A 27,710-nucleotide genomic window follows, 5' to 3' on the forward strand; every position below is an offset into this window, starting at 1 on the left:
CAAGGACTTCATATCTAAAGCTAGTTAAGCACATCCCCCTTCAAACATGCAACATGTTTTATAATTCACATTGACATCAGTGATGTCATCCACTAGTGCAAAAGTAAAGCGCGACACAGAAAGCCACACACCTGTCGTTCATCAAATCAGTTTATTTTAGTTTGTGAGTAACATGATGGATTTTTCCCAAACCGTCCAGACTCATCATCATCCAGACTCATGATCTTCACAGATGCCAGTAAATCACACAATCCATTGGTTTTCCATCCTTCTATCCATCAATCACCTACATGTGAAACAATGGTAATCCAAAAAGACAAAGAAAACAGAAAAGAAAGAAAGAAAAGCAGCCCAGATCACAGGTGTACAGACAGACAGACAGACAGACGGGACGTGTATCAGATATTAGCGTAGCAGCGCAGCAGCGATTAGCCTGTGTGTGTGTGTGTGTGTGTGTGGTGTGTGTGTTGTCCCTCAGTTACCTTAGAAAGTGCCAACTCTTCATTAGTCTCGGGGTAGAGCTCACGTACGGCAGCTTCCACGCAATAGTTCGCCATACTGAGAGTATAAACAAGTAACTTTAAGAACGCTAGCGATACGACGCGCGCTAGCTCACTTCAGATCAGGGAACGAGCCCCTCATAGTGCCTTTCTCGTGTCTTTGGGGATTTAGGGGCGGAGTCAAAGTGAGACGGGTTGAGGGAATGATTCAACGGCTTGCTTTACGCTCAGGACAGCGTGTCATGCTCTCTCTGAGTGACACTGACTGGAAAAGGGTGAATCTCACTGCGGCTACACGCTTCATCGCAAAGGCAATTTAACCCATTTAAGCACACGATTTATGCAACGTGCTCGTCAAGTCAAATGCAAATCATAACCGTCCTGAAACTCAGCCTTCGGGCTGAAGCGTGACGTTCATGAGATTCACCCTCACACATTTGAATTGGAAATATCTCCGATTGAACGGTCGCTGAGTCCTCGTTCTCATGTTGTGTGACCGTGATCGGTTCAGTGAGATGGGAAGCTGCTGCTGCTGCTGCTGCTGGACAGGATATGACATCACAGTTCACCAGTTATGATCAGCTGACCTGCTGTTTTTGGGCTGGACAGGTTAGAGTCAGTTCAAGAGAAAACACATCTGTACAGCGATCCATGATTTAGTAAAAAGTCCATTTGAATAGCAAAAACAATTGAAAAAAACAAACGTATTAGACAAAAAAAACTCACAGTACATTCACAGAAAGAAATATTAGCAAATCTCGTGTCCTACAAGTAAGGCAGTACACTACAAATCTAGCTGGCGTTCTCCCAGCATGCCTCACTGAGCTTCAGACAAAAGCACGAACCTCACGGGACAGAAAACATCTCGTTTATATGGTAAATCTAGGTGTGTGTGTGTGTGTGTGTGTGTGTTTATAACGCATCCGATCGTCTTGTCCTTCTATGGCTTCTGGAGTAACTCTAGAACTGAGGAATAAAGCTGTTGGCCTGCAAACCTCACAATACCAAGTGTGCCTTAGTGTTGGGGTTCAGGAACACTGTCCGGAAGAGTGTGTGTGTGTGTGTGTGTGTGTGTGTGTGTGTGTGTGTGAGACAGCCGAGAGGGGGAACGGGGATCTACACGCGAGCGTCAGATGATCAGTTCAGGAATGGTAACAAAGATTGCGTTTCCTTTTTAGTTATGGAGAAAGTTTCTATGCTATTCAATGGTCATGTGACCATCAGCATCCTCAAGAGCGCTTGAGGAGGCGTGTGATTGGCTGAGAGCGCCGGCTTCTCTCAGAGCGAGGGATGAGGAGGAGGAGGAGGAGGAGAGGAGAGAGGGATGGTGGCATACGCTTCAGGAGAGGAACTTTAGTCCATCAGTCCTTTCGTGCTTTCCTGTTTCTGGGAGACCTTCTCAGAACGTCGTCCTCAGATTTCTGCACAACACACAAGCATGAGGATCAGAACGGGCTCTGGTTGGAAGACACATGACTATAAACACGTAAAGGTCACAGGAATCAAATGTTAGTGATATTTGAAGATGAACATGCACTGGAACAAAGCTCTTCCAGACAGAACATGATCATGCGAGTCTCAGAATGATCATCAGAACGTCATCACTGGCTGCATGCTCCCTCATAATGCGCTTATAATGAGGCTTTGGCAGTAATGCGACTAAACTGTAACGCATGTAAATGCAACACATAAATCAAAAGTGTGCGGTTAAGCTCATAATCGCAGTAAATATGTGGTGTATGATGTTTAATCCAGTAAACCGGCTTGTCACCGTGTCCTAACTACACGCGACGCCTATTTCAGAAACGGTTTCTATTTTTCTGCGACGTCGCGCTGGAACAACAAACACAAAGTGTGGCGATGATAATCTCAGGCACTGTTTATGTGCTTTATTTAATGTTAAAAGCGTGTCATGTGACTTTGAATATCATTTAGTGCTCCAGCTTTGAAGCTGTAAAAGCAACAATGGATAATTCACCTCAGATCCTGAAATTAAACAAATGGAAACAAGAAGTGTATTATTTGACAAAGATTGTTTTAGTAACTCAGTAACCTATGTATTTTTAATAATGTTTAAATGGTGTAATATTTGTGAATTTGATTATGTAGCTGCTTATCCATGTTCTTGCGAGTGCTGTCGAGATTACTCTCTGGTGCTGCGAGACTCCGCCCACACACTGTTCTGATTGACTGACTCCACCCACACACTGTTCTGATTGACTCCGCCCACACACTGTTCTGATTGACTGACTCCACCCACACACTGTTCTGATTCTGATTGGCTGACTCCACCCACACGCTGTTCTGATTGGCTGACTCCGCCCACACGCTGTTCTGATTGACTGACTCCGCCCACACACTGTTCTGATTGGCTGACTCCGCCCACACACTGTTCTGATTGACTGACTCCACCCACACACTGTTCTGATTGACTGACTCCACCCACACACTGTTCTGATTGGCTGACTCCGCCCACACAGTTCTGATTGACTGACTCCACCCACACACTGTTCTGATTGACTCCGCCCACACACTGTTCTGATTGACTCCGCCCACACACTGTTCTGATTGACTGACTCCATCCACACGCTGTTCTGATTCTGATTGACTGACTCCACCCACACGCTGTTCTGATTGGCTGACTCCGCCCACACGCTGTTCTGATTGGCTGTGGGTTTTGATTGATTTTGACGCATCTCGCAGTCGCGTCTGGTGTGGACATGGTGGCAGGGTGTGCGAGATTATTGACAAAAAAAGGATCTTTATTTTCTGGGAGTTCCTCAGTAATGATAATTAGAGTGTCTGTACTTTGGCAGCTTCAGGATATTCTGTGTGTTGGTCAGTTCACAGCAGTGAAAGAAACAAAGGAACGAAGCATTGACTGTCGTAACGAGTGAGTCGTTGAATCAACTCGTTCACTCAGTAATGAAACACCGCTGTGTGTCGCTCAGAGACGCGGGTCAGTCCTGTGGCTCGTTACTAACTATCTCCATTTGAGAAAGAGCAAAAACAGGCGATATTGTGGCTAAAATGTAAGTCACTTACATATTAACTTCTATTGAACTGTTTTATAAAATCAATCTCACATTCATAATCATGCTGATATTATATATAACTATATTAAATTATATAAATATAAAGACATAGAGGCCCCTTCTCTTGAATATTGAGGTCATTATAAAAGGATTTTACTCGAGTAAATCTCACAGTGAAAGCGTGCGCTCTAAATGCACAAGTGCACTAGTCTAAGCTACTAGACTACATGTAGTGTACGAGTGCACCTCTAGATGTGTTTCAGTGAAGTGAGGGACATTCTGGATAATGTCAGATCACACATCATTAGAACAATCACGATATTAAATCGCAGACGATATCACACAACCCGATGTGCGGCACGAATATAATGCAGTATTGATCATCAAAAACATTGATTTTTGTCTCAAGGTTCAATAAACTTCCATTTCAACCATTTCTTTAGGCATTATTTCGCGTGTCAGGCTTTACAGGGTTAAAAGAGCCACTGAAATGTTAAAGTGTATCAAAGTGCAGTTGCTTCAGACTCGGTGTGTCCTTTACCTCATGAGATGTGCTGTCGTCTTTGTGCTCGCCCTCTGCATCCTCCGCATCCTCCGCTTCTCCTGTCGAGTCCTCCTCTTCTTCACTCTTCTTCACTTCTGAGGAACACACACACACACACAGTTCAGATAACACAGCTCAACCAGCATGAGGAAGAGTCTGATGCAGTTACTGTGACGCTCACATTTGAGCAGATGAAGAGAGTAAAGGTGCAGTGTGTAATATTTAGGAGGATCTGTTGACAAATGCAATATCATATACATAGTGTTTTCAGTGGTGTGTGAAGACCTTACATAATGAACCGTTATGTGTTTATAACCTTAGAATGAGGCATTTCTCTCTACACACACCGCGGGTCCGCTTACATCGACATGTTTCTACGGTGGCCCTGAGCGGACAAACATGTTTCGTCACTGTGTTGTTCTTCGTGTAAAGAAGCTAAAGCTAAAGTCAGCCAATAAAACACTGACACAATGATGAACAGGTGACAATAATACTCGCAAGAACATCATTTTACTGAATAATCAAGTAAACCTAATTTCTTAATTTATCTTTGTAAAGAAACCTCATTGCTGAACTGGCTACTCTCTGCCGTCTCAGACGACGACATCACTTCCTGTCGGCCACCGTAACTTCTGTTGGGTGCAATTCACAACCTCACCACTAGGGCTGCTAAACATCACACACTGCACCTTTAACAGTGAAGTGAGATGGATGTGTGCGTGATGTGTGCGTGGTGTGTGTGTGTGTGTGATGTGTGTGTCAGACCTGGCTCTTCCTCCTTGGGCTCCTCGTCCTCCTCAGCTCCATCCTTCACGTCTGGCTGAGGCTCGTCGGTCTTCTTGTATTCAGCAGCTGTGGCCGCCGAGCTCTTCTGTGAGACACAGGAACACAGTTACCCTACAGGTCAACACTCAGGTCACACACACTCTCTCTCACACACACACACACACACACACACCTTCCCAGTGCAGCAGAAGACGATGATGAGCACCACAGGCAGAGCCACGGTGAGGACGTACACGACCCAGAGCCACGGTCTCTCTTCAGCAGCCGTTATCATCTGAGTCATCAGGCCCGGCTGTGAACACACACACACACACACACACACACACACTTTACTTACACGCATGGACAAGAGCCTCATGTGTTTTCATCATCATTAAAAAGAGTAGAAAGCTCCAGGAGCAGCACAGCTCTGTGTCAGCAAACACATAAAACACCCAATCGAGACAGCGGACGGAAAGTTATTATTATTATTAAACAAATTAAATCAACCATTTTTATGCAATATTCACAAAACTAGAAACAAAAGAATTGAAACTGAATCGATCTAAAAAAAATTGAACTTCAAAGAAGTCTGTAAAAAACTGATTTATACAGCAGATTTTGTCTGTAATCCGACTACAGTATTTTTCACAAATAAAAAAAGCTTATGTAAAACACAAACACTGTAAGCAACAGTTTCTCAAATAAAGACCAGCTAATGATAATGAATATGACAGCAGTCATCCGGATAAAGCGCATCATAGTCTGAACTCAAGGATATAAAGTTGACTTTCGTTCATCTTTAAAACACAAATGAAGATATTTTTAATTGATTTTTATGTCAGAAAGATTTGTTTATGCGATGAACGCATTTAATGTAGGCCTTTTCTCAAATAAACACTGATAAACACACATGCACAGAGCACATCAAACACGGTGAACGCAGAAGCTCACAGATGAACACACACACACACACACACATCACTGGCTCTTGTGCTCGTCTGAGCATCGCTTTACCATGTGACATGCTTTCTGTGCATTGATCGATTTTTATAAGTGAATAAAAGCCCTCGCATGTGTCTCGCATGTGAACAGTCTCGCATGTGATTTGAAGAGAAACTAAAGTCTTACTGGTTTAAAACAACATGAGGAGTATTAAAGAGAGAATTTAGATTTTTGGGTGAACTGTCTGTAAGTTATTAACCCTTCACTCAGGTCCTGTAGCCGGGGACAGAGCCGGCCCTCGAGGTTAACACGCAAGGCATGCCTGGAATCCAGCTTTGGGGGAAAAGGCATTTGCACAGGAGGAATTCTCATGAAATCCGGCTAATCCCAGAGTACACTGCGCTCACGGAGCCAGAGACATGCCCATGTGACCCACACAGCAGTGTGCTGATTGGCCCTCGCTCATGTGTGGATCGGTCATGTGACTGTAACCGTGACCCCCGCCGCTCTACACGACACCCCATGAAGAGCTTCATGATTCCCACAATGAGGAAAACGAGGACACAATCGTGGAATCCACTCATAAAAAGAGTTTAATGACTGAACATGGCTGTACTGTTAAACCGACAGGCGCTTTATCGGGTCAGAAACTAGTGTTGGTTTAGTAAGGGTTTCAGTGTCGCATTAGTTCTCTTCAACAAACATGATTCATCCACACAGAGTAACTCAAACGGCTTATAAAAAATAAGCCTAAACAGTTATTAAAGATGTTCATTAATATTTTCACGTGTGTACATGTGAACGGCTGTGCATTAACTTACATCTACAGTGAGCTTACAGAACCACGTGTCAGAAGTGTTGGTTTCTGCATGTAATGATGAAGCGCAGCATGAATTAATGCTCAACGAGAGAGAAATAAAGCTGAATCAGAGCCGCTGACATGCAGGAATATCACTCTTTTCATCAGGCTTTACTTCATTATGTTATGACAGTTTTTGATGTTATGCCTCAAAGTATCAGTAACACTTTACAATAAGGTTTATTAGTTAACAACATAGTTAAACTAATAATGATCTGCATGTATACAGCATATATTAATCTTTGTTAATGTTAATTTCAACATTTACTAATACTTTATTCAGATCTTGTTAACATTAGTTAATGCACTGTGAACTAAAACGAATGAACAGCTGGATTTTTTATTAACTAACGTTAACAAAGATTAACAAACACAGAAAAATGTATTACTCGTGGTAAGGTCATGTTAGTTAATACATTAGCTAATGGTAACCAATGAACCTTGTAAAGTGTTACCAAAATATCTTGATTTTAATTTAGAAATGGTCTTCTCATAGAAGAGGTGAATTAAGTAACTATATCTGAACTGCAATTGAACTGTATTTTTGAATAATTGAATAGATGTATCTTGGCAAATCTAGTGACTAATCCTTCCTCATAAGTGCTTATTGTAGCAGCCTAGAAACTAATAATGACATAAAACACAAATTTTTTCCAAAATTTAATACGTACTCGTGCACTATTCTATGCTATTTTGAGGTATAGACAGTGCAAGTAGTGCATTCACACTGAAAACTCTAAAAAGAGAAAGTGCACTTTAAGTAGCCGGATGATGCACTTATTTAACCGGAAAAACGAAGTGTGGAACGTTGGCCACTTCATGCACTCGACTGCCGCAGCTCTCATTACATAGCGGAGGGGGAGGGGCTATCAGACAAAATAAATGTATAAAAAAAGTTCATACACTACATGGTTGAGTGCAGTTTATAGTGCATCATTTGGGACACAGCTGTGGTATTCATGAAAGGAAAAGCGTCCATATGAGCTACTCCACACACACACACACGAGAGAGAAGAGGTGGTGTTAGTTACCTCGGCGGCCCCCTCGGCAGCTTTCTTCAGGCCCCAGCCGTCGTTCGCCCACCGCTCCGCCACACTGCGGTCAGAGCTGATGAAGAAGTTGTCAAAGAAGATGTCTGAGGACATGGACCAGAGCTCCAGCCCCACGGCACTGAACGCAGTCATGCGGAACGGGTGCAGGTCCTCGAAGAAGTCTGGGTTCGGGACCTTCCTGGGCTTCCACACGCCCTGACACACACACACACACACACACAGTGTTACAGTCTTCATTTTATACACAGTGTAACACCCTTCATTTAATACTCACAGTGTAACACCCTTCATTTAATACTCACAGCGTAACACCCTTCATTTAATACTCACAGCGTAACACCCTTCATTTAATACTCAGTGTTACACCCTTCATTTAATACTCAGTGTTACACCCTTCATTTAATACTCAATGTAACACCCTTCATTTAATACTGTTACACCCTTCATTTAATGCTGTGTTACACCCTTCATTTAATACTCACAGCGTAACACCCTTCATTTAATACTGTGTTACACCCTTCATTTAATACTCAGTGTAACACCCTTCATTTAATACTGTGTAACACCCTTCATTTAATACTGTGTTACACCCTTCATTTAATACTCACAGCGTAACACCCTTCATTTAATACTCAGTGTAACACCCTTCATTTAATACTGTGTAACACCCTTCATTTAATACTCACAGCGTAACACCCTTCATTTAATACTCACAGCGTAACACCCTTCATTTAATACTCAGCGTAACACCCTTCATTTAATACTCACAGCGTAACACCCTTCATTTAATACTGTGTAACACCCTTCATTTAATACTCACAGCGTAACACCCTTCATTTAATACTGTGTTACACCCTTCATTTAATACTGTGTAACACCCTTCATTTAATACTGTGTTACACCCTTCATTTAATACTCAGTGTAACACCCTTCATTTAATACTGTGTAACACCCTTCATTTAATACTGTGTTACACCCTTCATTTAATACTCACAGCGTAACACCCTTCATTTAATACTCACAGCGTAACACCCTTCATTTAATACTCAGTGTAACACCCTTCATTTAATACTGTGTAACACCCTTCATTTAATACTCACAGCGTAACACCCTTCATTTAATACTCACAGCGTAACACCCTTCATTTAATACTCAGCGTAACACCCTTCATTTAATACTCACAGCGTAACACCCTTCATTTAATACTCAGTAGAGATGCACCGATTGATCGGCTGGTGACCGGAATTGGCCGATTTTCACGTGATCGGCCATGACCGGCGACCGGCCGGTCAGTCTGACATATGCCGATTTTATGCCGGTCAAATGCACTCGGGCGCCGCATGATTAACCTTTTGAGAGGTACGGTCTCATATATGGGATTTTTATTTCTGTGCCCCTTGAGTAACGTTACGGTGCCACATTTAGAATGTTCAGTGACGTCGCATAACTGCCAGATTCAAACTGTGCTTTCGCGCGTTGGCTGGCGCTGAGCCAGAGTTGGGCGCGTTCAGCGCTGTCATATATCACAACTAGCAGCTAAACAGTGTTTACTCTATTCTTCTCAGTTCACCGGCCACTTTCTTGCATTTATTTCGGGAGAAACTGACGAATTCGCGTGCTGTAAATCCGACTGACAACATTGCGGCACCCATCATGTTGTTATAGATCAACTGATCAAGATTATTTATAAAGGTTTTTAAACGACCAAACACACTCACTTACACGTATTTGAGAATCGGAATATCAGATAGGCTAGTTGATGACATGGTAAGCAAGTTTGTTATATTATAATATTTTGAATAAAAAAGGAAAAGCGAAATAAAAGCGACACATCTATCATACAGTATTATTGAGGCTGCGGTGTATCGCGTGACGCGTCGCCATGGAAACATTAAAGGGAACGTTCGCCTTGAAAAAAACTCACTCTGGGGGTGGGGGTGTCAGTTAGAATATTTTAAACTTACGCGTGAAAGGGTTAAAGAAAAGATCGAAAATAAATATTTGTGTGTGCTGTAAAGTGGTTAGAAAAAATTTTAATCGGAATCGGCTAAAATCGGTATCGGCAGGTCAAACTCAATGAAAAATCGGAAATCGGAATCGGCCTAGAAAATTGTAATCGGTGCATCTCTAATACTCAGCGTAACACCCTTCATTTAATACTCAGCGTAACACCCTTCATTTAATACTCAGCGTAACACCCTTCATTTAATACTCAGTGTTACACCCTTCATTTAATACTCAGTGTTACACCCTTAATACTCAGTTACACCCTTCATTTAATAATCAGTTACACCCTTAATTTAATACTCAGTGTTACATCCTTCATTTAATACTCAGTGTTACACCCTTAATACTCAGTGTTACACCCTTCATTTAATAATCAGTGTTACACCCTTAATTTAATACTCAGTGTTACATCCTTCATTTAATACTCAGTGTTACATCCTTCATTTAATACTCAGTGTTACACCCTTAATACTCAGTGTTACACCCTTAATACTCAGTGTTACACCCTTAATACTCAGTGTTACACCCTTAATACTCAGTGTTACACCCTTAATACTCAGTGTTACACCCTTAATACTCAGTGTTACACCCTTAATACTCAGTGTTACACCCTTAATACTCAGTGTTACATCCTTCATTTAATACTCAGTGTTACACCCTTAATACTCAGTGTTACACCCTTAATACTCAGTGTTACACCCTTAATACTCAGTAGAGGATGGATACCCGACCCGAGCCCGACGGGACCCGTCGGTACCCGACGGGCCGGGCCGGGTTCGGACAGATATTTAGAAATTATGTTCGGGTTCGGGTCGGGCTCGGTCACATCAGCGCGATATTGAACATTTTAAATTTAAAACAGCTTATTATGTAGGTAGCCAATGTGATGCTTTCATTTGATGCAAACGTTCGTTTTTGTGATTAAAATGCATGTGAAATTTTACCATAACATCTGTCATCCTGTGTGCGTAAATTTCAAATTTGTTTATGTAGCCGTGACAACCAAACACGTGCATGCGCGCCTGTGTTAAGTGCGCTTGTTTCTCCGTGCGCGCTGATGCACTCATCCTGTTGACATTTCCGAATGCCTTCCTACAGTTGCTTAATAAAAGCGGGCTTTCCACACAAACGTACATGTGTCATTAGTATGAGAAAAAAATGGGATTTTAACTGTCGGTCTCGGGTCGGGCTCGGACATAAATATCTTTATGCCTGTCGGGCTCGGGTCGGGTTCGGTTACTGCTCTGTCGGACGCGGGCCGGGCTCGGACAGAAAAATTCGGCCCGATCCGCACTCTAATACTCAGTGTTACACCCTTCATTTAATAATCAGTTACACCCTTCATTTAATACTCAGTGTTACATCCTTCATTTAATACTCAGTTACACCCTTAATACTCAGTGTTACACCCTTCATTTAATAATCAGTGTTACACCCTTAATTTAATACTCATAGTGTTACACCCTTCATTTAATAATCAGTGTTACACCCTTCAATTTAATACTCAGTGTAACACCCTTCATTTAATACTCAGTGTTACATCCTTCATTTAATACTCAGTGTTACACCCTTAATACTCAGTGTTACACCCTTCATTTAATAATCAGTGTTACACCCTTAATTTAATACTCATAGTGTTACACCCTTAATACTCAGTGTTACACCCTTAGTTTATTACCCAGTGTTACACCCTTCATTTAATACCAACATAGTGTTACACCCTTCATTTAATACTCAGTGTTACACCCTTCATTTAATACTAAGTGTTGCAGCCTTAATTTATTACCCACATAGTGTTACACCCTTCATTTAATACTCAGAGCTATCAATATGGCTGAACCCAATGTGCTTTTATTTGAATTAATCATACAACCCTCTCTATAAATTAGGGATGCACCGATATAAATAATTTTTTTGGCCGATACCGATAATTCTTTATATTTAAAAGCCGATAATCGATATAAGCCAATAAATCTAATCCAATTTTTTAAGCCTGATTACAAAAACAAAAGTTTCACCATTAAAAGCCATGTCCCAAACACAATTATGATGTTTTCATGATAATTTTATGTAGCCTAAATGACAGACCAGGGTTCTTAAATTTCAAAAAGTCAAATTCAACTACTTTAAGCACCTTGTACGAACCCTAACAGACTTGCGCTGCTCGTGTTACACTGAACCATATTATCCTTTTTTGAAGTGATTTCAAACATATTTCAAGCAATTCAAAACCATCATGCTGAACAGTGTGTATCTGAAGTGTCTCAGCTGAAGGAAATAATACATTATTTATCGGCTTTAATATATCGGCCAAATTTCGATATGGTGGCCGATATATCATGCATCTCTAATATTAATGTTCATCATTCAGTAGATGTTTGATCAAGATCTCTGAGCGTAAAAAGAGGCGTATAAGATGCTGTGGTCACCTGATAATTAGGGTTGTCGATCATGGGCGGCTTCCACTTGCCCTTGTAGTTTGGGTTGTCGATCATCGGTCTCTCCCACGGGCCGCATCCGGGCGCCGTCTCACACACGGGATTGGGGATCTGAGGAGCTTCCCACTCGCCATCCATATCCTCATCCCTGAGAGAACACAAGATGAGCTCAGGTTCATATCTCTGCTCTCTTGCTTAAGGCTATAATTATAACAATTAAATCTAGATCACCACCCCAGGAGTCCTAATCTCTGCATTTAAGTCAGTCACTCTGACTTAATGAACGTCTGACACCAAACCTCACAGCTCTACCTCAAACCTAGCGCTTTTTATAGAGTAAAGCATGATGTTAATGTTCATAATGTCTTCACGCCGCATTTAGCGGATTACAGCTGTACGATAATATAGTTGTGACATGTTGTGACGATACAAACACACAGGTGAGGATCGCTATACAGTATATATTAGGGTTGTGGGGAAAAAACTATTCATATATGAATCGTAATTCTCGTGATCTTTTTCAATTTGCATCAATTCACAAATTTCAAAAATCGATTTTTTAAAGTGTAAGACTTTAACTTCGCAGTACTAAAAGTTATTGAGGTTAATCACAATAAGCAATCTGTATGTATGTGGATAAAGTTGCTTTATATAAAGAGCTGGCTGATAATATTTACATTTTGCAACAAACATAGTATTGCTTTACGTGAGTGTACTGGTAAAGTAGAATGTACTACATATCCAACTTTTTAATAACATTTAAACACACACTTAAATATTTTTTATATTCACAACAGTAAAAAGTGGCCTTTTTAATAACAATAAAAATAGTAACATTTCATTTTTTATTTCCCCCACCCTCATGGCTTATGAGTATGTAAACTTGAGTTTTTTCCAGAGCTGGAAAAAGTAATATTTTGATAAGACAAACAAGTATTAGTTTTGTTTGATTTTTAGTAATTGTGCATAAGACCAACAATATTTTTAATATTAAAAACTGTTTTTTTGTCTTGTGCTGTAATGGAGAATGCGTTACCAGTCCTCAGGCTTGAGGGCTTCGGGGTCGCTGATGTACTCCGGCTCCTCATCCAACCAGCCGTCGGGCTTCACTGCGTCTTCATCAGGAATCTTAGCAGGAGCCTCTTCATCCCTGAGACACACACACACACACACACACACACAAAATGAGGATGCGGACAACAACTGATGATTCTGATCCACAGTACAACACTCACACTAGTGGTGCAATGGATCACAAAATTCACCGTTCGGATCATTTACGTTTTTTGAGCCACGGGTTGGATAATTTTTGAAAAGTAAAAAATTTTATATAAGCAAAGTTTTATATACACACATACACATATATGTATATATATATATATATATATATATATATATATATATATATATATATATATATGGGGGGGTTGTAACTTTGCTTTTCATTTATTACTTAAATGGATAGTTCACCCAAAAATGAAAATTCTGTCATCATTTACTCTCCCTCAAAGTGGTTCCAAGCCTGTATGATTTCCTTTCTTCTGCTGAACACAAAAGAAGATATTTTAAAGAAGGTTGGTAACTAAACAGTTGCTGGTGCCCATTGACATCCATAGTATTTTTTTTCCTACTATGGAAGTCAATGGGGTCCATCAGTTGTTCGGTTACCGACTTTCTTCAAAGTATCTTCTTTTGTGTTCAGCAGAAGAAAGAAAGTCATACAGGTTTGGAACAAGTGGTCGACCGATATTGGTTTTTTGACGGCCGATGCCGATATCTTGGAGAGCAGGGTGGCCGATGGCCGATATAAAGCCGATATTTTTATATAAAAATCTTCTCGCGAGAGCACAAGTTGAATATGCTCAGCGAGTTACTCTGGTGTCGAGTAATGATGCTCATTAAATATGCCCCTCGATCTGAGCTGCACCAATCACAGCGGGTTATCTGATATAGGCGGGCCAGAGGCGAGCTAAACAGATGACGACAGCGCTGTGACGTCCAAGTCATCAGTAAACATTGCAAGATGGCTCTGGATGAACACCAGTTGTTTGAAACGGCTTTGGCCGCTACAATGAACGAGTTAGACTTGGCTTTTTATCTAAAACAGGAACAGGAGACGGCGTTTTGCCGAGTTTAATTGCATGAGTCTAATTTAATGTGCGAGTCGCATGCGTATGGTCCATTCGTATTACGGATCAACTGCGATCTGTTGCACACGTAACTCACACACACACACACACACACACACACACACACACACACACACACACACACACTCTCTCTCTCTCTCTCACCAGTCCTCAGGTTTGGCAGCGTCGGGGTCCTGGATCTTGGGTCTCTCGTCCCAGTCCTCTGGCTTCTGGTCGTCGGGGTCCTCGATCTCGGCGGGGGGGTTCACGGCGGGAGTGACATCACTCAGCAGATTCCCGCTGTTCACCACCGTCTGGTCGATCAGGATCTCAAAACTGTTATCCGGATTCAACACTGCAGGAGAACACAGACACGCATGAGACGGCCCGTAAACACCCACTCGAAAGAGGAGAACACATTTCAGACAGAGCATTTGCTTTGGTGTGAGCAGGTCAGGTGTGTGTGTGTGTGCTGTACCCAGTGTGTAGAGATGGGTCGTCTTGTCGGTGTAGTACGAGCGCAGGTCAGGTGTGTGTGTGTGTGTGTGTGTGTGAGTGTGTGTGTGTGTGTGTGCTGTACCCAGTGTGTAGAGATGGGTCTTCTTGTCGGTGTAGTACGAGCGCAGGTCAGGTGTGTGTGTGTGTGTGTTGTACCCAGTGTGTAGAGATGGGTCTTCTTGTCGGTGTAGTACGAGCGCAGGTCAGGTGTGTGTGTGTGTGTGTGTGTGTGTGTGTGTGTGTGTGTGTGTGTGTTGTACCCAGTGTGTAGAGATGGGTCTTCTTGTCGGTGTAGTACGAGCGCAGGTCAGGTGTGTGTGTGTGTGTGTGTGTGTGTGTGCTGTACCCAGTGTGTAGAGATGGGTCTTCTTGTCGGTGTAGTACGAGCGCAGGTCGGCGTCGGGCTTCTTCGCGTGCTTCTCCTCAAACTCGCCGGTTTTGGGGTTCTTGTGTCTGAAGATGAAGTGCAGCTTGTAATCCTCTCCACACTTATCAGGCCCGAACATGATGGTGTACGGAGTCTTATCCACGAACTCCGCCTGCCACGACACACACACACACACACATCCTATGATCAGTATCGGGTCCAGCTCGTATGATCCGTCACCAGTGGTCACAACCAAATATCAGACCCGATCACTGACACCAGAGAAGAGCTGGTCGGAGAAGCATGTGACCACCATTTGAAGTGGAAACGCTCATCAGTCCTGAATGTGACGTAAAGCATAAGGATGTGGTGTAACGACGCCCAGTTCCAGGAATGCACTAATATTTTGTTGGTAGCACCAGTTTGCAAGGTCATGGTGCACAGGACCCTAGGTTGATTTTACTCTGAACCATCCCTTTAAAAATGCAATTTTTAATCCCAGGGCCGTTTAAAGGGGTCATATAATGGTACATGCACTTTTACAAGTTGATTGTACTGACATGTGTGTTGGCAGTGCCTGTACACAACCATCATATAAGGAGATTAAAAAAAAAAAAACACTGGATGGATTTTTATCATTATATGTTTTCCCCCGTCTCAAATCAAGCCGTCTGACCGTGTGACGTCACACAGTCGGACGCCCCTCCCACGATTGTTGATTGACAGCAGCGTTTCAAATCAGACCCGCCTTCGCTCGTGAGCTGTCTGTCATCATAGTCCGCCATTGTTGATACGCTGGAGCACTGTCTATGAGCAGAATGGCGTCTCAGCGATTGTGGTGTTCTTGGGTGTAATAACGAACACAGCATCATTTTGATGTTCCTAAATCCGAACCGCTGAAGACGCAGTGGCTGAGTTTGTTTTTGAAGGGAATATTCCCCACGATCAACGTCAATGCTTTCATGTTTGAGCGAATCATTTCACACACCAGACTGCTTTACAAACGAGGGTCAGTATAAAGCTGGTTTTGCTAAGAAGCTGCTCCTGAAAAAAGGATCGGTACCAACTATTCGTGTTCCTGCTGCACCTCCAGAAGAAGAAGTGAGTGTAACGTTTTATTAACCTTTATATTAATATTTATATTAATCTTTGCAAATCACTTGCTGCACGCTTCACGATGAATGCGGCTGTTTACACGCAGGGTACATTACGGCATGTTTTCTTACAATACTACTGAGAATTTTTAATTAAAGTATATTACAAACTTTTAATTAAGACCCTAAAGAATCATATTAGCTTGTACAAAAATGGCATTATATGACCCCTTTAACTATACAATGGTGCAATCAAATTTCTGTGAGTTTTCGACAGACATTTGTGTCCTCTAAGGACCCATGTGTCCCTGTATCTGACTGAGGCCCAAGGGTTCAGCCGTACCGCCAGTCCTGTTCTTCTGTCCTCCAATGAGGATGAAGACTCGTACATCTAAGAGTGTCCACGAGGACTTGAGTCTAGGTTAGCTTCTACAACAGTGGAGAAGATCAGGGAGCTACTGTGATTTACATCATCCTCCTCAACACACAGGTAACCTCATCCTCATCATCATCATCCTCCTCATCACACAGGTAACCTCATCCTCATCCTCATCCTCCTCATCACACAGGTAAGCTCACCAGGTCCAGGTCCGGCGTCTGAGACAGCAGCTTCACGTACGCCCCGCCGCAGTCGATGCCCGTCTGGAAGTTCACCTCGTACCTGCGCACACAGCACACAGCTTTACTAGCATCACCTCACACTTCCACACCGTTCGAGGACATGGTGTGATTTCAGTCTCGAGTGTTGATGAGACTTCATAAGCAACATGTGACTCAGGAGATGTCAGTGTACTGTAATATTGAACACACATAACAGCATGACTTTGATTTGTCAATTTCCACCTCATAATATTTGAACTAAACGTTCTCTTTATGCTTGATCTACACAGGCCCAGGTGAACTCCTGCGATGGGTACTCACTGGAGGATGAGCGGCTTGGTGTCAAAGGTGAAAGGTCGCAGGAGGAGGCCAGAGATGGCATGATGCTTGGCTTTGGACTTCAACACCAGACCTTTATCTCCGGGGAGTTTAGTGTTCTGCATCTCCTCGACCTCCCACTTCCCTACACACACACACACACCATCAGCTCACACACATAAGACCACACACACAAGCACACACACCTTCAGCTCACACACACAACCACACACACCATCAGCTCAAACACACACCATCAACTCACACACACAAGACCACAAACACAACCACACACCATCAGCTCACACACACACAATCACACACAGCTTCAGCTCACACACATAAGACCACATACACATTAAGCTCATACACACACAAACACAGCCACACACCATCAGCTCACACACACATTCAGCTCACACACACACACGTTCAGCTCAAAAACACGTCCGCACAGCTGCTCTCTCACACACACACACACACAGCTCCTGCAAAGCACTTTACAGCATATGTCCTGTAGGTCTGTATTGTTAGGGCTGTTCATACTCAGCTCAAACTATCTAAACACATAAAGCCGTAACTCTGAGACTGTCCTGTGATGTTCTTTCGTTACTCACAGGTTAAGTCTTTAGTGGATCGTATGCTGAACTACTCATTTTACATATCCACACTTTTTTGTATATTACAAAAATGTTTATGTTTAATCATTAAGACTTTAGACGAACAGATGGGAATGAAACATCATAGTGAACTCACCGTCATACTTCGCGATCTCCTCATCAATGCCTTCCTTCTTGGCCTGAGACAGAACCCACCTAGGAGGAGCACATGCTTTACACACACAGGCTCTCTCAGGGCATACTCATCACACATATCTTCATGATATACACTACCGTTCAAAAACTGTGTTCTCAAAGAAATCAATACTTTTATTCAGAAAAGACACTTTAAACTGATCAAGTGACGGTAAAGACACTTATAATGTCTATTTAAAATAAACGCTGTTCTTTTGAACTTTCTATTCATCAAAGAATCCTGAATAAAAACTGTTTTCAACACTGATAATAATCATAAATGTTTCTTGAGCATCAAATCATCATATTAGAGTGATTTCTGAAGGATCATGTGACACTGAAGACTGGAGTAATGATGCTGAACATTCAGCTTTGATCACAGGAATACATTACACTTTACTAGATATTCACATAGAAAACATGATTTACATTACAATAATATTTCCCGATATAACCATTTGAACAGCTGTAATATACATTTATAACATTATGTTGTGAGGATAATGGACATCTTACCCCTGAAGTGTTCCTTTATCAAATGACTCGGCAAAGTAGTGCTCTCCCATCGGCTCCGGGGCTTTATACGTCACCTTCAGGAGAGACGTTTGGGAAGATGTTAACCTGGTTGTTTTATATTTAACAACATTTGAGAAAGAGCTGTGTTCCAGGAAGGAAATATGGGTTTTGCAACGACATCAGGGAGAGTAAATCTGGACAGAAGTACTTTATGTGAACTGATCAATGATTGGCAGATCAAACACCTCAACCAATCACAGACAGCCTCTGCTTCGCTAAACAGCCAATCAAAATACATATCTGACCATTTGAAGGATTAGTTCACTTCAGAAATAAAAATCTCCTGATCATTTACTCTCCCCCACGTCATCCAAGATGTTCATGTCTGTCTTTCTTCAGTGGAAAAGAAATGAAGGTTTTTGAGGAAAATGTTCCAGGATGTTTCTCCATATAGTGTCTTCAATGGGGTCCAACGGGTCGAAGGTCCAGATGTGAGTTTCAGTGCAGCTTCAAAGTCTTGACACGATCCAGCCGAGGAATAAGAGTCTGATCTAGACAAACCAGCGGCCATTTTATATCAGAAATAAACATTTATATACTTTTATCCACAAATGCTGGTCTAGCACTAGCTGTGATGCGACACACATTACGTAATCAGGTTGAAAGGTCAAGCGTGACGTAGGTGTAAGAAATGTACGAAATCTCATTTACTCCAACTTCAAAATCATCCGACATCGTTGTTTTACCTTTTATTTGTTTATTTATTTTGTAAATGGCGTTTGACTTAGGCTTTGTACACGCTAGTTCTGTTCTTACACCTATGTCACGCTTGACCTTTCAACCTGATTACGTAATGTGTGTCGCATCACAGCTAGTGCTAGACCAGCATTTGTGGATAAAAGTATATAAATGTTTATTTCTGTTATAAAATGTCCGCTGGTTTGTCTAGATCAGACTCTTATTCCTCGGCTGGATCGTGTCGAGACTTTGAAGCTGCACTGAAACTCACATTTGGACCTTCGACCCGTTGGACCCCATTGAAGACACTATATGGAGAAACATCCTGGAACGTTCTCCTCAAAAACCTTCATTCCTATTCGACTAAAGAAAGACAGACATGAACATCTTGGATGACGTGGGGGAGAGTAAATGATCAGGAAATGTTACTTCTGAAGTGAACTGATGCTTTAAGAATGAAGACGGCTTTGGTGGTTCAGGTCTGGTAAACGAGAGCATGAACTAACGCTCTTACCGTGGGAACCGGTGGTGTAGTCGGGGTCGCTGGCTCCTCTTCCTCGAGCTCTTCCTCATGCATGTCGTCGATGGCATCTTCCACGTCCATGTCCATGTCGTCGGCCTCCTCCTGAGCGCTCACGTGGCCCGCGAGGAGCGCACACACACTCAGAGACACCAGCGCCACACACAACCGCATCTTCAGCTCCATAGTCTGCGCACACAAGACCAACCCATCAGACACTCTTATAACCACAGCTTTCCTAGTTAGCTTCTTAAATCATACAGGGCTTACTTGAAGTCACCAAAACTGACATGTCAGCTTTATTTCTACAGCGCTTCATACAGTACAGACTGATACGAAGCAGCTTTACATGGAAAATTCCTTCAGTTCTTCTCTTAAAACACAAGTTAGCTCAGTGTTGATTCAGTTCAGTTCAATAACTGTGTAAAGTTCACCAGCTTTAGTGGTGTGCAGATCGAGGCTTCGAAACACCCCGACACGTCTTCACGGTGCCCCCTAGTGGCCAGAACAGTGTACATGCAACGAACACCCAGGCCAAACATGCATAAAAAACACCTTTTACAAATCTATTGCTAATTTTTTATTGAAACTACAATCTTTTAAATGCAATTATCTAATCATCTAATAAGATTCTCAAGCGTCTATATGTTCTTTCATCAATTGTCAGGGTTTGTTTGGTTTGTTCTATGATTGGCTCGGCTAAACAGGCCAATAAGAGACTATTAACTACCATTATTCATTTTAATTATTCTAATGACCGATTAAAACATCTATAAATGTATAAAACTGATCAGAGATCAGGTAAACCCACAGACACTTGTTCAGTGGTTCTCAGTGACTCCTCATGATCATGGGTCGACAGAGATCATCGCCCCCAGTGGAGAAACAATGAAACTTCGAACAGTTGTGACGTAATGAAGCCTCGGTTACTGAGGTCATGTGACTCTGGCAGTTTGATACACGCTCCGAACCACTGATTCAGAACAAAAGATTCGTAAAGGTTTCGAATCTTAATGAAGCAGTGTTTTGAAATTGCCAGTTTAAGTATTTAGCAGCTCTACAGAAGACAGAGTTCAACCAGTGCAGTCAAAGGTCAAGTCCATAATAATACTAATGCTGAATCACTTTAAACTCGTGTTCCTGGTAATCTCGACTCAGAATAAGTTCATCTCTTCTCTTCTCTGATGACGAGGGCGGAGCTATAACCTGTCACTCACATGAGATCAGCCAATAGCAAACCACAACCATCCAATCAATTCCCCACAGACACAATCAAGCCCCGCCCACATTTGTTCTTGTTCCTGAAGCGTTTCACTCAGATATACGACACAGAGGAGAAAAGACTCCGCCGCCAACTCAACACGCTCAATCGGCACAGGGAACAAAACTCCACTAACATTATTCGCAGCGAGTCTTCTATCCAATAACCACAAACTTGGTTTCATATTAAAAGTAACAAAGCCTACCTGATGCATTCTCAAATGAATCGATATTGAATCAAGAGTCAGTGAATCAAATGGAATCAAGATTCAGTGAATCAAATCGTCTCTAATAATCAACACATCAGGACTTCATCATTAGCAGGACACATGAAGTGAACTAGCCCAGTAACAGCACAGCTTCCAGTTAAGATATTGCTCAGACACTAAAAGTGTTCATCGAGGCTCACTCAGTGAAACATTCACTCATGTGCCGGATCTGCAAAACTACAAGCACATTACGTGCTTTACACTCAGTTTGCTAGTGTAAAAAACGCTTGCAAAACTAATCTCACACATCCGTGTGGAGTTTGGCGTGTGTGTGGCTAATCATTTGATGTTTGTGTGTAGAGTTACTAGACAAAAATAGCATTTTTTGAATTTTTTTGAACAAATATAGTTAATATAGTTTTGAAGTTTGCTTATGAAAGAGATGCGTGACGTTTTGCATCTTGTGTGTGTGTTTCGTGTGTGTAGAGTTTTGAGAAAGGGAGCCATAGTTTCAAACTAACGTCAGTAGAAGTCCTCATTTCTATGGTCTTATTAGAGACACGCGCCACACACTCGACAGCTACACTGGCTGATGCAAACGCCGGCCTGTAGTTGCCATCCCATAGTGCCCATGACTCCAGTCGCCACGGCGACGGCAGAGAGGCGGAGCCCTGCAGCATCAGCCCCTTTTCTTTAATAAGATTTACCACAATCAGATTACACAAACAACCGGCGCACACACACACACATTAACATGCAAACACACACTCCTCTGTAACTAACCGGCACTATACCAGAAAATGTGGATAAAGCAATTGTTTCCCCTCTGCACTCGCTATCAGTCGCTGAAGTGTCATCATCAGCCGATCTAAATACTCTAATGACCAATACATGAGCTCAGTCTCCAGTGTGTGTGTGTGTGTGTCCTCAGGGGCGTCCGTGAGCCTTCATCAGTTAAACACCACACACACCGCGGTGGTTATGAGCTCAACACACTCAGGATTACTGACACACTGAACCTGCAACATCACCATGGCACTCAAAACACAACACAACCACGGCAACACACACACACACACACACACACTCCTACAGCCTTACAAACAAAACACTGCACGTGTTGATGAGGAATGACTGAAGCTGGAATAAAATGTGTTTATTATTATTATTAAAAAGCAGAGGCTCTGTTAGCGCTGCACGATTCTGGAGAAATTGAGAAACACATATTTTGTTTCAAATAATTAGTTAATTTAGATTTTTTTTTTATTCAGTTTGAGTGAACGATTCAATGACTCACTCATGAAGTCGGCTCTCATTACTGGATGAATCAGTGTTTTTTTAACAAATCTCTTGAATGATTCAATGACAAATACATTTCGTAACAGTCACTTGTCGCCACCTACTGGTGTGACGATGCAAGCGTAGGGCTGGGCGATCCGGACGAACAATTATCACGATCAGATTCTCCATATTAGTTGATGGATAAATGTCAGATTTCCGCTCCTAAGTGAAAACCGATTGTTAATTGTGGTTTTAAACGACTTGTTATTGTCAGAAAATGACAAACACTTCACGGTTTTGAACTCTTTACACTTTTCCAGTCATTTATAACGCCGTTTCGTTACGCTTTTGGTGCATACCCATTATTTCGAACTCTTGTTATCGATTTATCGAGGAACATTAAATCACAATAATTATTTTATTGTTGTAATCAACATCAGTGTTTATATCTGAACTATAAACTTTTATCCCAGTGCTTCTGTGATAATCTGAACTATTGTAAGATATAATGATACGGTGAGGTTGAAAAGACTGTTTATGAAGCGGTTTCATATCTATACATGACAAACTCTGGATCAGAACACAGATCTGAACGTCCCTGTGATCAAAGGTTTGATAGACATAAGAGCCGAATCGCAGTGGAATAACATCGAGTGTGTGTTTGAAATCCCGATTGCGATCTTTTAATGATTAATCGTGCAGCTCTAGGCTCTGTTCTTTCTTTTCTGAATGTTTTGTGAATATGATCATAAAGCTAGCAACGCTGGCGGGGAAAGAGTTAAACCTCACTGAACTGACCAGAGAATTTCACTTGAGGCTGATGTTTAAGAACAGGACACTTGAGTCGAGGATCCCTGGGGTTTCACAGTGTGTGTGTGTGTGTGTATTGTAGTGGGGTCGGGGGTCACAGGATCCAGTCCTGACCCATCTGTTGCTCATCTGTGGGGGAAGAGCGATTACACACACCAGTCCTCCACCATCAGCACTGTGAAGCTAATCTGGAGAGAACATTAGCATCTGAGCTGAACCAACGCAAGACGTCAGCAGAACTAGCGGTGAAGAGAGACCGCAGACTCAAGCATCTGAACACCTCCTCAACGAGACCCGTTTGAGTCTTAGAGATGAGCTGACTGCAATTTCCTTGGCCAATTCTGATTTTGTGTGTGTAAGTGTGACCTGTTGATACTTTTCTAGTATTGTAATTTGTAAGTGTAAATTTATTTCATTTCAGTGCGTCCTATTCATTTTACATCACTTTCTTTCAGAAAACCCCAAATTTGGAGGTGGTCTCAGACATTTGGACTGAGAAATCCTGACATTAAACTGACACACTTTCTCACATTAATTCAGCGAGAAATCATCAGACTTTGACACGGCTCCAGCAGGGATTGACACGAGTGTCCACTGACCCTTCAGTTAATCGTCCACTATCAGTCGATCAATCCTCCGGAAGGGCCGTCACTCACTCCTCGAGCGGGTCTGGACTGGCCTGAGTCCATCACGCCCCTAACACACACACACCTGGGCCTGGACGAGAGAGAGCTGACTGACAGTGAGCGTCTTCAGACCCAGTGTGAGCGGAGATCTGCTCTGCTGATACACACATTAGAGCCGGCAGACCCATCGCCCTCAGCGGACGGGCTTCTCTGGCACTGACACCGCGTGCTAAGAGCAGTGAGCGGTGTTCTCTTTGTTGTTTGATTAACATTATAAACTCAGACGTCAGCAGGAATATTAGGCTGCTGTCACTTTAAGAGTGAATGCACTGATCTAATACACTGATACACGCGTGAAAGGTTTACATCTACTTAAGACATTGATGACTGTGTTTATGTAAAGCATGTGTGTATTTAAGCTCAATAAGACGACGCTGAAGAGAGCTTAATGCACTTTTAGTGTCGGCGCTCAGAACAGCTCGTGTCAGAACAGCACGAGAATAAACTGGCAAGTGTTTAAAGGGGACAGATCATGTAAATCTGACTTCTCCCGTGTGTAAGTGCTGTAATCGGGTCCCCTGTGCATCTACCAACACAGAAGTGAAACCCAGTTTGTTTTGGTGAGCCTTTCTCTGCGAGCCTCTTTCTCTCCGATCTGATTTCGCTCTCCTTCTGACGTAGGAAGAGGATCTTATTATAATATTACGGCCCTTAATCTGCACGTTTACACACACCAGCCGACATTTGGTTCCACACGCGACAACAGACACCAGTTCTAACAGAGACCAGTTCTAACAGAGACCAGTTCTAACAGAGACCAGTTCTAACAGAGACCAGTTCTAACGCAGCAGCTCATTTGCACTTAAAGTGACACACACAAAAACGGCGTGTTTTTGCTCACACACAAAAAGGGGCAAATTTGACAAGCTGTTATAAAAGATCTGGTATTTTGAGCTGTAATAACTGTTAGAATGTACATTATATTGGTTGTTTAAACACACAGTGCTTGTGAAACGGGGGTGCGTTCAGCTCGGCACCCAACAGTGAACACACACACACTTCCAGACACAGGGTTAAGCCTCTTTACACTCGACTGCACTCACAGATCTGGGCTTGAGTCGATGGGGGAAGGTACCACAGACCTTCTACACACACAACCTTCCCAGAGTGCACCAGTGAGGCGTGACGCGACGCCTCGGAGCAGGACACAGGCCATAAAAGTGAAGAGATAAATCTCTGTAGATAATTGGCGTGACCCCGTTCACAGAGGAACAGTGTTGCACTTCTAGAAGAGAGAGAGAGTTCACACCGAGAGAATGTCATCTTTGGGTTAAATATATAGCTATAGGTCAAAGTTGAGCTCTACATCTGATGTGCCAGAATCTGAAAACACGTAGTTACATGTTGACAAGGGGTCACGACAACCATTTCCTCGCTGGGATGAGTTGCATGATTCCTTACAGACTCACACACACACACACACACACACACGGAAATAAGACGACTTCTGTTATAATCAGACCAAACCTCATTAAGCGTCTCGCGTGCCCTTCTCTCCTAAGGCCGGAAATGACGGGTTAACTGACATGTGCTGCTCTAGTTCGGCCGGTTTGGCTCGTCCGCGTCGTATCCCTCCCACAGCCACGCTTTCCAGAAACATCCATGCACAAACTCAAACTGAAAGCAAAAGACTGTGTGGAGTGATATTTGACCACTGTATGCGAGGCTGATCGATGTGAACTGACTCTCTAACACCTGCATCTAACTTTAGTTACACACACACGCGCGAGGCTTCATGGGAAGATGAATTAAACCTCACAGGTACTGATTTAAAGCGCATACATCGCATCAGTCAGCGCTTGCTCGACTAACTTCATTCACTGGAGTGAATCTCTGCCAGCAGCTTCAACATTAGACACGAGCACAGCTTCCATCTCACGATCAAACCACACTCTTAGCGACATATGAAGCAGCTTTCAATGATGAGTTCAGCTTTTCTGACATGACACCTGCATCTGTTAGCTTAGCTCAAGCGGCTAGCTGACCAACTAGCCTTTAGGTCAACGCACTTACTCTCCTTTTTACCCTCTATATATCCGCGCTTTCTTGCAATAGCCCATCGTTAAACACTCTGCAGGTGCGCAGAAAGGCACACAGGTGTAGTAAAGCTGGTGTTTGCGGTGTAGTGTACTCACCCGTGCTCACTGATACAGCTCTCCGCCTGCGACTACAGCGCGTCACGTGTGGCTGTGGACGATGAATCCCCCCACACAGGCCCCGCCTCCCGCGCGATCCGATTGGCTGCGGAGTTCAGCGTGGGCACGCCTCTTAGACCTTGCGCGATGATGATTGGTCAGATTTGACGTCTGTCACAGACTGTGGTCTCCGCCTCCGACCTGCACCTCGTGGACGCCGCTGATTGGCCGAGGCGTACACGGAAACGCACGCTCATTGGATACATCACAGCAGAAGCGAAAGATGACGGATTTAATGTGAGGATGACTAGCTTTCAAAATTGTTATAGTGTTTATTTTTTCTCACTTATGATATGCCTTATCATAAGGAATATTATTTAATCAATCTGATACTTCTAATATTTAATTTAGTGCATACATGTAAAAATGCGGGTAATGAGCATTTTCATTAAATATTTTATATATTTTTTTATATCTTTTGATTTTATTAAATTTTTTTGTTCGTTTGTTTTGTTTATTAAGATACCTTTTTGGCTGTATTTGTAAATCTTTAAAACCAACGCATAAAAAAAGAAAGAAAGAAAAATATGACTAATATTTATAAAACAATCAAACACCCACAGCTCGCCTACATTACATTTTATACATTTTATTTTTGTCATAAAGGCTTCTGCTTAAATGTTTGAATTCAATAAAATTAGATTTGTAGACAAATGTATTTGCATTTCTTCTCTTTTGAGGATGATTGTGTCTATACACAGAGAGCTACCTTAATTTAGTACAAAATCACCATAAAATCTTTGTTATTTTGAGAAAAGAACTGTGTGAATGTAGTCATTATGAACTGACAGTATGTAATATAATCACACTGCACTGAGATTATGACAGACATGATCTTTAACATCACCAGCAATAGTTTTATAACCACTGACTCCCATTGTATGGATATAAACAATAAAAAAACCAGAGACATTTCTCAAAATATCTAATAAAAGTCAGTTACAGTAAATGGTATCAAATCTTCATCTTCCCTTAAAGGGACAGTACACTTTCTGTCATCATTTAGTTGTCCCAAACCTGAATGTCTGTCTTCTGCTGAACACAAAAGAAGATGTTTGTATCTAAACAGTTGATGAACCGCATTGACTTCCATGGTATTTTTCCCATATGGAAGTCACAGGTTTTCGGATGAACTGTCCCATTGTGGAAGCACTGGTATATTGAGATGTGAGCTTCACAGGGTTCAGTGTGTAGATAACTGACATCAGATCAGTCTAAACTGTAGAGCTGCTTTGAAACGATGTGTGTTGTGAAAAGCGCTGTACAAATAAATGTGAATTGAAATTTGAATTGAAAATATGGTTTATTGTTCTGCGAGTGAAACTGAGCTCAGTGTTCAGGAGGACACACCTGCAGTGTTTCAGGTGAGCATCATCATCATCATCATCATCATCAGTGGTGAGACCGGTAGAGCGAGGCGAGTTAACTCGTAGCTTACTGTAAACACGGTTAATCTCACAGAAACTGTGCTGGAGGGGCAAATGCATTCACAGATACAAGTGATCCGATTCTTCATTAATATATAGTAGGATATAGCCTATCATTTGTAT

General features: G+C 42.3%; 1 protein-coding gene across 3 annotated transcripts; it reads right to left on the reverse strand.

Moving 5' to 3' along the window:
• Window positions 1-134: 134 nt before the first annotated feature.
• On the reverse strand, window positions 135-26,179 carry canx (calnexin). Of its 3 annotated transcripts, none has more exons than XM_084429554.1 (15): window positions 26,101-26,179; window positions 19,714-19,908; window positions 18,462-18,535; window positions 17,908-17,966; window positions 17,155-17,296; window positions 16,813-16,894; window positions 15,119-15,311; window positions 14,440-14,629; window positions 13,182-13,295; window positions 12,137-12,293; window positions 7,680-7,895; window positions 5,038-5,157; window positions 4,845-4,947; window positions 4,077-4,174; window positions 135-1,921 (listed from the first exon to the last, which is right to left on the reverse strand). In XM_084429554.1, the coding sequence occupies exons 2-15, from the start codon at window positions 19,903-19,905 to the stop codon at window positions 1,862-1,864; spliced, it is 1,800 nt and encodes a 599-aa protein (XP_084285680.1). In that variant the 5' UTR covers window positions 19,906-19,908; window positions 26,101-26,179; the 3' UTR covers window positions 135-1,861. The 3 variants fall into 3 exon arrangements, with proteins under 3 accessions (XP_084285680.1, XP_084285678.1, XP_084285679.1); XM_084429552.1 differs by having other exon boundaries at window positions 4,845-4,950; XM_084429553.1 differs by lacking the exon at window positions 26,101-26,179 and adding an exon at window positions 25,979-26,087 and having other exon boundaries at window positions 4,845-4,950.
• Between the last annotated feature and the right edge of the window lie 1,531 nt (window positions 26,180-27,710).

Source organism: Rutilus rutilus (genome assembly GCF_951802725.1).
Source record: "Rutilus rutilus genome assembly, chromosome: 14".
Lineage (NCBI taxonomy): Eukaryota > Metazoa > Chordata > Actinopteri > Cypriniformes > Leuciscidae > Rutilus > Rutilus rutilus.

Coding starts and splice junctions, on each gene's coding strand:
- canx (XM_084429552.1), bottom strand. CDS start 19,905: ATGGAGCTGAAGATGCGGTTGTGTGTGGCGCTGGTGTCTCTGAGTGTG. Junction 4,951..5,037: donor TCTTCTGCTGCACTGGGAAG/GTGTGTGTGTGT, acceptor TGTGTCTCACAG/AAGAGCTCGGCGGCCACAGC. Junction 4,175..4,844: donor GCCCAAGGAGGAAGAGCCAG/GTCTGACACACA, acceptor TGTGTTCCTCAG/AAGTGAAGAAGAGTGAAGAA.